Source organism: Ranitomeya imitator, chromosome 1 (genome assembly GCF_032444005.1).
Source record: "Ranitomeya imitator isolate aRanImi1 chromosome 1, aRanImi1.pri, whole genome shotgun sequence".
Taxonomy (NCBI): Eukaryota; Metazoa; Chordata; class Amphibia; order Anura; family Dendrobatidae; genus Ranitomeya; species Ranitomeya imitator.
Genome location: NC_091282.1, coordinates 648,118,654 through 648,132,715, shown reverse-complemented (window position 1 = coordinate 648,132,715; position 14,062 = coordinate 648,118,654). Strand labels below are relative to the sequence as shown.

General features: G+C 42.9%; 1 protein-coding gene across 6 annotated transcripts in view; it reads left to right on the top strand.

Moving 5' to 3' along the window:
* LOC138638820 (SLAM family member 5-like) overlaps positions 1-14,062 on the top strand; it is a 137,955-nt gene that overhangs the window by 93,146 nt on the left and 30,747 nt on the right. For all 6 annotated transcript variants that reach the window (XM_069728463.1, XM_069728484.1, XM_069728453.1 and 3 more), the window contains exons 4-5: positions 1,951-2,070; positions 11,430-11,497. In XM_069728463.1, coding sequence (XP_069584564.1) covers positions 1,951-2,070; positions 11,430-11,497 — 188 coding nt within the window. The remainder of the gene's footprint in view (positions 1-1,950; positions 2,071-11,429; positions 11,498-14,062) is intronic.

The following is a 14,062-nucleotide window of genomic DNA, read 5'->3' as shown; positions in this document are numbered from 1 at the left end:
CATACATTACATTACTGATCCTGAGTTACATCCTGTATTATACTCCAGAGCTGCACTCACTATTCTGCTGGTGGAGTCACTGTGTACATACTTTACATTACTGATCCTGAGTTACATCCTGTATTTTACCCCAGAGCTGCACTCACTATTCTGCTGGTGCAGTCACTGTGTACATACATTACATTACTGATCCTGAGTTACATCCTGTATTATACTCCAGAGCTGCACACACTCTTCTACTGATGGAGTCACTGTGTACATACATTACATTACTGATCCTGAGTTACATCCTGTATTATACCCCAGAGCTGCACTCAATATTCTGCTGGTGCAGTCTCTGTGTACATACATTACATTACTGATCCTGAGTTACATACTGTATTATACTCCAGAGCTGCACACACTCTTCTGCTGATGGAGTTACTGTGTAAATACATTACATTACTGATCCTGAGTTACATCCTGTATTATACTCCAGAGCTGCACTCACTATTCTGCTGGTGCAGTCAGTGTAAATACATTACATTACTGATCCTGTACTGACCCTGAGTTACATCTTGCATTATACTCCAGAGCTGCACTCACTTTTCTGCTGGTTCAGTCACTGTGTACATACATTACATTACTGATCCTGTACTGATCCTGAGTTACATCTTGCATTATACTCTAGAGCTGCACTCACTATTCTGCTGGTGCAGTCACTGTCTACATACATTACATTACTGATCCTGTACTGATCCTGAGTTACATCCTGTATTATACCCCAGCGCTGCACTCACTATTCTGCTGGTGCAGTCAGTGTGTACATACATTACATTACTGATCCTGTACTGATCCTGAGTTACATCCTGTATTATACTCCAGAGCTGCACTCACTATTCTGCTGGTGCAGTCACTGTGTACATACATTACATTACTGATCCTGTACTGATCCTGAGTTGCATCCTGTATTATACTCCAGAGCTGCACTCACTATTCTGCTGGTGCAGACACTGTGTACATACATTACATTACTGATCCTGTACTGATCCTGAGTTGCATCCTGTATTATTCTCCAGAGCTGCACTCACTATTCTGCTGGTGCAGTCAGTGTGTACATACATTACATTACTGATCCTGTACTGATCCTGAGTTACATCCTGTATTATACCCCAGAGCTGCACTCACTATTCTGCTGGTGCAGTCATGTCCTTTACCAGTAATATAAGCTTACACCACAGAGATCTGCTTGGAGTTCTGTCACACAGTGTGAATTACCCCCTGTGATATAACTTAACCCTGCTCATACATTCTCAAGCCTGCGGTCATGTTAGCCAATATTTGCCTATGACAATAATTGACTTTTTGTCTGGGAACTAAATAATGGATCATGCAGACTTGTGTTATTCATTTGTGTTGTTGACTTTTCCCATAAGGTACCGTCACACTAAGCGACGCTGCAGCGATACCGACAACGATCTGGATCGCTGCAGCGTCGCTGTTTGGTCGCTGGAGAGCTGTCACACAGACAGCTCTCCAGCGACCAACGATCCCGAGGTCCCCGGTAACCAGGGTAAACATCGGGTTACTAAGCGCAGGGCCGCTCTTAGTAACCCGATGTTTACCCTGGTTACCATCCTAAAAGTAAAAAAACAAACACTACATACTTACCTAACGCTGTCTGTCCTCGGCGCTCTGCTTCTCTGGTCTGGCTTTAACCTATAGTGAGAACCCAAAATAAGCGGTTTCAGTTTGCGAGGGGTTTTTGAGATACATAAAAGACCTGATTGTTGTGAACACATTGCAATGCTGTAATAGAAAACTGTAAATGTCTAATTGCCATTCCTGTAAAAAAAAACATATGACAAGTGAGAATAAATCTTCTGTATTTTCTAAATGAAACTGACGATGTTTTATATGTTCGTGTGAACCTGGCCGATTTCTGACTTGATATTTTGTCTTATGTCTCAGGTCGGCCCCGGCACCAATGGATTTTATACATCATCCCTGTAATCATTATCGTGACGACTGTGACTATTCTGCTAACGTGGAAAATAAGAAAAAAACAAAAGAAGAAAATGAGAAGAAAACGTGAGTAAATGTTTATATATAACAGAGTGCTGTTTACAGATCACAGCACCTGCAGCAGGAGCCTCTCCCAAGTATTTACGTATCAAACATTGACACACATCATCTGTATTTATGGTCAAAAACCAATTGCTGTTCTGAAACTGTGTCACCATGTCATACATGACAGGCTTAGATTTATTTATTAATTATTTAACAGCTTTTTCTAGATCTCGAGCCATGGCGTCTTGATGGATGAATGATATGAAGGAAGATGGATCTTCTGCAAACCTAGATAGGTCCACCAAGGTCTTTTCCAACATAATCTTGATAGTATCAAGCCATCAGGTTGCTGGTCTTCCTTTTTGCCTTGTTCCTTCTATTCTTCCATGTCCTTCTCCAGCGATTGCTCTCTTTGTATGATGTGTCCAAGTAGGCAAGGCGTAGCTTGGTGATCCTTTCCAGGCTTAAATCCTAGACTTAGATACAGTAGTCCATTGCACTGTCCCTGGAGGTCATTCTGGTGTACTATGTTGAGGGTCTGTAGATCACAGGCTGTTAAGCCCTTAGAGAGGGCTCTCTTCATCTGGGAAGCCCATTCTTGCATGATCGCTATGAATCCAAGTTCTCTAAACCCAGCTGTCAGCTCCATGTGACCACTCATTGCTTATGAATGGGCGACCTCAATACACATAGTCATATGAAGCCCACAAGAGTGGAAGCCCCTGGTAGAGGGGGTAAACATACAATAGATTTCAGTACAATTATTAATTGTGGAGCATTTGATATTTGTATCTAAATTGCTGGTAAGAAAACAGGCAGATATGCCCAGTGATAAGCGTCAGGTGGCCGCACGCACCAACTTAGTTACCAACAGTTTGTGGAGTATCAATGATAATCCAAGAAGGCTTCTGCACCAAGGAGGATAACTGGGAGTGAGCACCTGAAATGACAGCCTAAGTCAGACACCTCTACTATTTCTCAGCAGGCAAACACACATAAACCTCTGGGTATTTCTGTGGGAATCTTCTTCTGCCAGATCATATTTACTGTCAAGTAGATGGAGTATTGGGAGGAATGCACCAAACAGCTACTCCAAGAGCAATCATGCAACATAACCTCCAGGTCTGAAGAGATGTCCAGTGTGTGACTCTTCAATAGATATAGAAATCATGAAGCTGGAGTGGACTAGTTCTCATGTGAGATTTTTTTATGCTGCTACACATGCTCATCTGTGCGTCAAATGACTTCACCTGCAGATTGTGATGTTGTCATCCTTTTATACAACTCTTCCTTTATTCCAGGTAGTCTTGGAAGTCTCTTATTCCTGGGAGTCTAGGAGGTTTTCCCTTTTCTCTTTGAATCCAGGAGGTCTTCCGTATTCCGTGGAGACCATCAGGTCTCCCTTATATTCAAAAATCCCAAGAGGACTCATCTTTTCCTAAGAGTTCAGGAGGTTTGCCTATTTTCTGAGGACTCTAGTAGGTCTTCTCTTTTTCCTGGAGTCCAATGTCTTCCCTTTTGACTGGCATCCAGAAGGCCTTCCCTTTTCTGGGAGTCTAGTAGGTCTTCCTTTTTCATGGAATTCCAAAAGGTCTTGTCTTTTCTTGGGAGCCAGGAGGCCACCACTCACATGTCTTGCAGCAATAGCTCCCTGTCTAGTACACTGTTTGTTTCAGATCGATCCACCCTTCTTTGGTCTTCAAGCATTGACTAGTGTTCTTGTAGGGTGCAAGGCTTTTCTTGGCATGTGCCATGTACAAGGTGGAAGTGAGGCTTAGCCAGTGCGAAACGCTGAAGAGAAGTATGATTTGAACCTATTTTTAACCCCTTACTAGCCCTATAATGAATCATGATTCAAGAGTCCTGATCTGTGCAAATCGAATCTCAAAACATTTTTGCAAAATCAAATTTTTTTGCAAATTCGCAGCGCAGCGCAATTGATTCGCTCATCTCTAATTGTGCCATTATTTTAGTGGAGGATTCAATGTTGATTTGCAGATGTGTCTATCTTTACCTTTCTTCAAATTATTATAATAAGCTAGGAAATGTCTTCAAATGCCGCAATTCACATTACAACCACTGGGTGCGTGGGCGTATATGCAGACACTTATAGCATAAGCATCTCCCCACAAAGAATCTCAAAATATTTTTTTTTGTTTCAAAGCCATTCACCTAGTGATATATCAAACTAAGGGCAAACATAACAAAGGAGGCATCTGTAGCTCTGACAGCTAAGTGCTTAATATGTCCATGATAACATGTCATGACGTACTTTAGCTTTTAGCTAAAATCCATCTAATGAGCCATACAGACATAATAAGCATTGCAGGCTATGTAACACGGCAGCTCCGGATGGTTGGAGGTTTTATAACTTACTCATTGACTGACCCCTCATTAAGGGAAAGGACAAGTTGAACACCTCCTTTCCAAATCACACCTCACCACCTGTGCACTTGACCCAATCCCTTCCCACCTACTCCACAACCTCACTAACATGCTCATTCCAGACCTAACCCATCTCTTCAATCTATCGCTATCTTCTGGTACCTTCCCCTCTGCCTTCAAACATGCTACCATCACACCCATCCTCAAAAAAACTAACCTTGACCCAACTGCTATGCCCAGCTATTGCTCCATATCACTGCTCCCATTTGCTTCCAAACTCCTTGAGCAGCACGTCCATGCTCAACTTTCCTCCTACCTCTCATCTAACTCTCTCCTTGACAACCTCCAATCTGGCTTGCGCCCCCACCACCTCCACAGAAACTGCTCTGACCAAAATTACTAATGACTTACAGCCAAAGCTAACAGATAGTTCTCCATCCTCCGCCTTCTCGACCTGTCCTCTGCTTTCGACACAGTCGACCACTGCCTACTGCTACAGATTCTTTCTTCCCTTGGAATCAAAAGCCTTGCCCTGTCCTGGATTGCTTCATACCTTTCCGGCCGTACATTTAGCGTTTCCCACTCCCACACTACCTCCTCATCCTACCCTCTCTCTGTTGGAGTCCCTCAAGGCTCTGTCCTAGGGCCCCTACTTTTTTCCATCTATACCTGTGGCCTAGAACAGCTCATAAAGTCCCATGGCTTCCAGTACCACCTGTATTCGGATAACACTCAGATCTACCTCTCTCGCTCAGATGACACCTGTCACGCCGTTAACGGCGATAAAGGGGCAGGATGGCGTACTGGGACCCGCTCCTGTGCCTGCCACTAAATTGGGGCCCTGGCTTTCCCTTATCTCAGGGATACCTATAATGGTTAGGAGGCCTGAGCCGCCAGCGTATCCCTGACTCCTGTGCAGACCCTATCAGTGGCCCCCTCTCCTCCCAAGGGAGGTGGACTGAACCAGTGTATAAATACGACAATTAAACAGGGTATACAGACAAGGTCTCAAACTCACCAAATGCTCACACCACCACAGAGGAAACACAGAGAAGGGAAGAGAAGGAAAAAACTAGGAAGGAAAACAGGTTTAACATGCAACCAAAACAGCAGACACCAATCTGTGTAAATAAACCTCCAAGCTCCTAATACCACGCTCCTTCTCACTCCAAGCCAGGCAGCAGAACTGATCACTGACAACAGTTGTAGACAAAGCTGAGTCTATATAGGAGCGGAGATTACCAAAACCAAATCAGCTGAGAGACATAGCTCTCAGTAACTTCAGTAACAAGGTTTAACTCCTGCCCTGCTGGCACAAGACAGGCAAGTCAGAATTCAGGAGAAGTACAAACATAAGGATGAATGACCTTGGGGAGATCAAAAACATCCAACACCGCGGAGACGCCATCACGTGTTTCTCAATGCAGTGATCCAGAACACTGCCCCCATTCCTTATGGGAAATATGCAAATGCATGTAGAAAAGCCGCGGAGACACCATCACGTGTTTCTCACCGCAAGCAATAAATAGCCAGGTCTTTCACCGGGAAGGAACAACCATGGGAAGGGCAGCTTCCCAAAAGGGAAAACCAACTATGCCAAAACATGGTATCCATCCACAGACAGCTGTTTCGGGGTATTTGCCCCTCATCAGTGTGGAGTAGGAAACTGGCTATTTTACCTGCCTTTTACTAGGCACTGCTCCTAATAGCCAGTTTCCTACTCCACACTGATGAGGGGCAAATACCCCAAAACAGCTGTCTGTGGATGGATACCATGTTTTGGCATAGGTGGTTTTCCCTTTTGGGATGCTGCCCTTCCCGTGGTTGTTCCTTCCCGGTGAAAGACCTGGCTATTTATTGCTTGCATTGAGAAACACGTGAAGAATTCAGGAGAATAGCTTCTGTTCATTGTGTGTGAACGAGGCCCAGAACGCTGCGGTTCTCTGGAACCTCTCTGTCATGGTAGCGCCATGACAACACCTCTCTGCTGTCCAGAATCCAGGAGTGTCTATCAGCCATATCCTCCTTCTTCAACTCTCGCTTCCTAAAACTCAATGATGACAAAACTGAACCCATCATCTTTCCCCCATCTCGCGTATCCCCCTACCTGATCTATCTATTATGGCAAACGGCATCACACTCTCTCCCGCACCTGCAATCCGTTGCCTCGATGTAACTCTTGACTCTGCCCTGTCCTTCAAACCGCACATCAAAACTCTTGCCAACTCCTGTCTCCTCCAACTCCAAAATATTGCCAAAATCCATCCCTTCCTCAGCCCACAATCTACTAAAACTCTTGTGCATGCCCTCATCATCTCCTGCCTTGATTACTATAACACCCTCCTCTGTGGCCTCCCCGCTAACTCTCTTGCACCACTCCAGTCTGTCCTCAACTCTGCTGCCTGGCTAATCCACCTCTCTCCTCCCTACTCCCCTGTTTCTCCCCTCTGCAAATCCCTCCACTGGCTCCCAATTCCCCAATGAATCCAGTTCAAACTACTAACACTGATCTACAAAGCCATCCACAACCTGTCCCCTCCCTATATCTCTGAACTAATCTCCCACTATCTTCCCTCACGTAATCTTCAATCCTCCCAAGACCTCCTACTCTCCTCCACACTTATTCATTCCTCACACAACCGCCTCAAAGATTACTCCCGAATATCCCCCATCCTCTGGAATTCCACGTCCGATTATCCACCACCCTCGGATCCTTCAAACAGAACCTGAAAACCCATCTCTTCAGGAAAGCCTACAGCCTGCAATAACCATTCTGCCGCCTCACCAACCACCCGAACTGCGGCCTCACCAACCACCTGAACTGCCACCTCACCAACCACCAAACCTGCCGCCTCACTAACCACCTGAGCTGCTGCCTTACCACCACCAGAGCTGCCACCTCACCACCACGAGAGCTGTCGCCTCACCACCAACAGAGCTGCCGCCTCTACAACACCAGGGCTGCCGCTTCACCACCACCAGAGCTGCTACATCACCAACCACCCGAGCTGCTGCCTCACCACCACTAGAGCTGCTGCCTCAACACCACCAGAGCTGCCGCCTCAACACCACCAGAGCTGCCGCTTCACCACCACGAGAGCTGCCGCCTCACCACCACCAGAGCTGCCGCACCCCCGACCTTCTGTCTCTTCCCCGTTATCCCGTAGAATGTAAGTCCGCAAGGACAGGGTCCTCTCCCCTCTGTACTAGTCTGTCATTGTAAATTTGTTTACTGTAAACCATAGCTATAACTCTGTACGTAACCCCTTTTCTCATGCACAGCACCATGTAATTAATAGTGCTACATAAATAAATAATAATAATAATAATTTTTACCTAATCCTCTGTATACTCAGAGATAAAAAGACCCCAGTTTATCTCAACACCCCCTCCCTCCTTTACATCTAACAAGACTATTGTTCTCCAGGAATAGAGGAAGTAACTAAAGAATGACCTTCCATTGGAACAGCAATGTCACCACCACATTTGAATAATATAAAACATAAAAACTGAAATACGAGGTCCTTACACCTCAAATTGGTCACATGGACTAGGGTTGTCCTGAGCGTTCTCCATTACTACGTTGGATGTCATGTCTATAGCGATGGTAGACCAACAGTGGTTTGCTACCAACAATGTGGGCGCGTGATGCCAGGTTATTTCTTTTCTGTCTACGATCTTTCGAGGATTACTGTGCTATATTAAGGCCCTCCAGCATTTGGCAGCAGAAAGAGAAACATCTCAAACTGCATCAGCCAAGTAGGATTTTTTCGGCTCTTGGCACAACCAGTCTTTATGATCGGTAAAATATCCAACATGATCCATCGGACTATTGAAGATTAAAGAACACATCAATAGCTAGTCAAAATTAACAATCTTTCATTTCTCCAAGCCATCCAATAATCAATCATTCATTATGGTCAAAATTGTCCGTTTCGCCCACTTTTTATCTGATGTGTACGGTACGGGGGCATTACTGTTACACAACAAGCTTTGCTGATATGACAGGCTGTGCCATCAGAGTAGAATTTGGCATATGTTTATATTTTTTTTCCAGCACTTGCAGTTTTTATGCATCTTTTATAGTTGCAGGTGCACATATATTTTACAACCACTTTACTTTACAACCTGTTATTATACATCATATCCTACAGATAGTGCCTTATCATGTATGATAAATATCTTAAAGGAATAGTTGGGTTACATTAATTGTAGCTAATCCTAAAGTAGTATTATTAGTATTTTATATAAACTTAGATTGTGTTGTGGGATTTATTTTGTATTTATGTATTTGTGTGATTTGTGTTGTATTTGCTTTCTGCCGATGGTCCTTAAAGGGAGCCCGTCACAATAAACACAGTGTCTAATCTGAGAAAAGCAAATTATAGAGCAGATTGCTATATAGGATCATGGGGAAAAAATAAGTTTAACTTGTATTTAATTAACTGAAATGCTTAGGAGTCCAATGGGCGGCCATAAACAGAATGCTGATAATTCCTGTTAAGACCACCTTTATGTCATCCTCCTTTACGACCACCCATTAGACTCCTAAGCATTTAAATTCAATGAATATCAGTTGTGATATTTTTTCCCTATATATACTAATTTATATAACTTGTGTTTTCTTTTATTCATATGCTTCTGAGTCCAGTGGGTGGTTATAAAGGGGATGCTGACGATCACTATTAAGACCACCCACTGGAAACCTAAGCATTTAATTGAACTAGATACACATTTTACTGAATTACTGCCCACAAGCCTGCAGTATGTTACTTGTGTTGAATTCATCTGAATGCTCAGAAGTCCAGTGGGTGGTCTTAATCAATTCTCTACCTTTGACATATATGTACATCGAAGGTAGTGTCCCTGCCTTTGATGAGGGCTCACACGCCAAACCCACATCTTTGCCCGCAGTTGGTGGCTGATTTAATCAGCCATCATGTGCCTCAAACAACACGGGTACAGTGGAGCCCATCCATGGTTGTTAACCAGTTAAATCCCCCTGTTAATCAATGACAGAAGGATTTAACACTTGTCAACCAGGAGAACCTCACTCATCCAGCCCATTGGCGCCTCTGTCCTGTGATTGGGAGCACCAATGAGTTATCATGACCACTGAGCCTATCTTGCTCATTGCCGACGTTCATAGGAGATCATAATTTCTGCTATATATTGTAGTGCTGAAACACTGCAATGTAATGCAAAGACGATCAGACGATCGCAGCTTCAAACCCCCTAAGAGAATTCTTGAAGACAGTAAAAAAGTATAAAAAAAACTAAAAAAAATTAAATATGAAAAAGAATTAAAAAAAAACAGTTTCTCACATTGTGAATAAAACAATTGAAAAAAAAAATGAAAAATGCACATATTTGGTATCCCCACTTTCAGAATCAACCCGATATATAAATATATAACATAAATTAACCCGATCGATAAATGGCTTAACGAGAAAAAAAAATCAAAGCGCTAAAAAAAAATTTTCCCGCTTCCACAACATTGCAATAAAATGCAATAACAGGAGATCAAAACATTGTATCAATACTAAAATGATATCAATAAAAAAATCAGCTTGGGGTGCAAAAAATAAAATCTCACCCAACCCCAGATCTCAGAAAATGGCGACAAAAGCAAAAACATTTTTTTTTACAAATTTCGGGAAAAAAAATTTCACCACCTGAATAAAAAAAAACTGTCCATGTTTGGTATCTGCATACTCGTACTGACCTGGAGAATCATAATGTTACACCAGTTGTATAATATAATGAACATGGCAGGTAAAAAAAAAAACAAAAAAAACAATTTTGTAGTTGCTTTTTGTTGAAGTTTCAACCCATTTGTAACCTTTTTCCTGATTTACAGTGCTCTGTATGGTAAAATGAATGATGGTATTCAAAAGTAAAAACTCGTTTCGCAAAAAACAAGCCCTTTTGTGGCTATAGGGACTGAAAAATAAAAACGTTATGGCTCTTGGAAAAAACAAAAATGAAAAAAATTTTTGGAAAATCGCCTGGCAGTGAAGGGGTTAATAGTGATTGATAGCCTTCCCTGGATGACCACCCACTGGTCTTCTAAGCATTTAGATTACGGTAAATACAGTACAAGCTATAGAACTTTTTTTCACATTCCTATATAACTTTTTAATTTTAATTCATTTGGATACTTAGGAGCCAAATGGGTGGTCATACAGTCAAACACCCTCCATTACCGCCCACTGGAGTACTAAGAATTTGAATTAAATAAATGCAAGCTGTATAGAAAGTATTCCCACAAACTGTTAAATCAATCGGCTCTACGATGGGAAATTGATGTACAATAGATGAAATGTGAGCAGCTTTCTCAAAGCACTTGATATAGATAGATAGCCCAGCCTGAGCTCCACCTGTGTTCCTTTCTCCAAAATCTCCATTTGTGATACAGTTCTCCATTTTGGATTTTATGAAAATGAATCCGGTAAGATGTCACCAAGTACATGGTTGGCCAAGTAGATGCCATTGGGCTCCTTGGTTGAGTTAGACATCTTCATTCATAAAACAGTAGATCCTGTAGAATATAAGGGCACAAGAATATGGTCCTCTCCCATCTGTACCAGTCTGTTACTATTAGTTTGTTCATGGTAATTTCTATTTGTGTTTTGGGTGTTCACCCTTCTCATGTTCAGCACGGAATCAATGGTGCTCTAAAAACAAATAATAATAATTATTCCTGAACTTCCTATAGCTGGAGGTCATTGTGGAGTGGAGACACAATCTAAGTTTTACTATGAGCTCCCATCTTCTCTAGCCTATCCAACATTTCCAGTGAAGTGTGTCCAAAGCTTATCCGAGCTGGAACATTGCCTTAACCAAGTAGTATAAAAGTTGTCATCTAACCTTACAAGAAGTTCAATGAAGTCAAGTGATAAAGTATGGATTCCCTGAGATGGCAAAAAGTTTTTCATGATTTCATGCTAAAAAGTTTTCTAGTGCGTAGATGACATGTTCCATTATCATTATAGAATCCGAAGAAGAGAGAAAAGTGGAATACCTCATGGTAGAGTTCTCTGGGCCTTCATCAAGTAGTCAGGTAAGGAGAAAATATGTTGTCTCCAGTGTTGAACTATTTAATTCATAGTCCAGCATCCAGTACGGTCCTCGGTAATAGTTGGTCTTCACTTCTGCTCGCGCCATCCTTAGTGCCTCAGGGTCCCTCCAAGGATGCCGGGAGACCCTGACGTCTCAGTAGACCTAGTCAGGTCTAGTATCTAGGCTTCACTTGAGATGAAGACCCCGAACATCATAATGTCAAATAAAGCCTAGTCACTAGACCTGAATTGATCTAATATATAAAATAGGTATCCAACATGCCAGGCTGAGAATGCCAAGCATAGAAGTAAAGACCATCTGCCAAGGAGGACCAGTCTGATTGCCAAACCAGGGCAGAGCAAATTGAACTGCTCATCTCTAGAGTTACGGTAAGCAAGATGACTTGCCGTCCCCTTCGCCACAATGGTAGTCTGGCCTCCTACTACTTGTTCCTCTTCTGATTAGTATTATGACAGAAAGTAATGACATCACAGATCTTAATCAGAAGAGGAGCTGCATGTAAGAGGTTTGCAATGCCCGGGTCCCATGGCCTCTACAACTGACGGGGCCATGGCCATTTCTGCTGACATTAATACTGGGTCATGCAAGTCTATTTGCTCAGCTCTACTCAACTGCATTTATCACTTTAAGACAAATAAGATCAGATATTGGGCATGTGTATGTACATTGTAGCAAGAAATGGTCAGGACTTCATTATTAGGGGCTTTGTTTTAGGGATAGGAAAAGTATAACATGTAAGATATGTATCAGCGGAAGGTGCTCTTTGGATTGTCAGGAAAGTGACCAGAAACTGAGCTGTCAAGTAATAAAGACTGGACAAAGCCTAGAGGTTTGGCTGAATCATAACAGCATTTCCCCATGCATCTTGTTTACTTTACCTTGGCTTTTGATCCTCCTCTCCCCCATTGACTTTTCCACCCCTCCTGTTTTACATATTGTGTTACACAAAGCCTTCAGCACAATGGTCTTGTGTTTGCACCTGTAGACATCTGCCTCAACGGTTTTTTTTCTTTCATTACAGACAGGTGGGAAAATAGATTATTAACAGTAAGGTCATAAGGGACTGAAGCGTTAGCATCTGCTCATGCACAAGGGAACTATTGCATTATATGGGTGCAGTAAAAAGTATTTCTGTTCATGGTACAGGTGTCTGGCAGAGTGCACAGACAGCTTAAAAGATAAATAAATGGAGGTTGATTATTCTTCATGAACGAGATTGATACGTATGGTAGTTATTTATTTTACATTAATATGGTGCTTGTCCCTCTGCGGATATAATGGCTCCTGGTCTTTGAAGGTTTTCTAGAAGGAGGAGTCTGTGGATTTTTTTGCCCATTTGTGAGGTCAAACGCTGATGTTGTAGGAGTGGGATTGGCTCACATACTGCGGGACTGTCCCGATTTTGGGGCTGTGCCCCGCAGTTCCGCACGGGACTCTGCTTCTCCCGCACAGACACCAGGAGAACCAGCCGATGGCCCCTTGTATTAGGCCATGCCCCCTCCGTATCTTCTTCTCCGGTCATTCAGAGAGGGAGAGAGGACGTTCTGAGGTACCTGTACGTGTGTGTGTGTACTGCACACATACATTAAATGCAGCTGGCCCTACTCTGCTGTGCTTACAGTACAATGCATTATAACCAGGAGTATTGGCAGCAGTTAGAGAAATCCAGAGCAGCCTTTTAGTCATAGGCACAGTATATATATATATATATATATTTACTATAGCAGTTATGGAGTGGAGCCAGTAGATAGTGGTGTTGTTTGAGTGAATACTTTGCCTGCATTGCAAGCAGAGCTGCCGGGACATATCTATAGCCCCAATTGTACACTGGCATCGTCATATGTGGCCATTATACAGTATTGAGCATGATGTGGGGCCATTATACAGTATAGAGCACTGTGTGGCCATTATACAGTATGAAGCATCATGTGTGGCCATTATACAGTAGGGAGTACTGTGGGGCAATTATACAGTATGGAGCATCATGTAGGGTCATTATACAGTTTTGAGCATCAAGTGGGGCCTTTATACAGTATGGAGCACTGTGTGGCCATTATACAGAATGGAGCATCATGTGTGGCCATTATACAGTATTGAGCATCATGTTGGGCCATTATACTGTACACAGCATCATGTGGAACCATTATACAGTATGCAGCATCATGTGGGGCCATTATACAGTATTGAGCATCATGTGGGGCCATTATACAATTTGGAGCACTGTGTGGCAATTATATAGTATGGAGCACTGTGTGGCCATTATATAGTATTGAGCATCATGTGGGGCCATTATACAGTATGGAGCACCATGTGTGGCCATTATACAGTATGGAGCATCATGTGTGGCCATTATTGTTGTGAATTCCGCTCTTGGGCTCCCTCCGATGGTTGTAAGTGGCACTTTTGTGAGTTCTGCTCTTGGGCTCCCTCTTGTGGTTTCAAGTGGTATGGCTGCTCCTTCGATTTAGCTGTCAGCAGCTGCTTCCACTGATTGTCTTTTCTGCTCGGCTATTTCGCCTGGCTCTTTCCTTCAGCCAGTGCCACT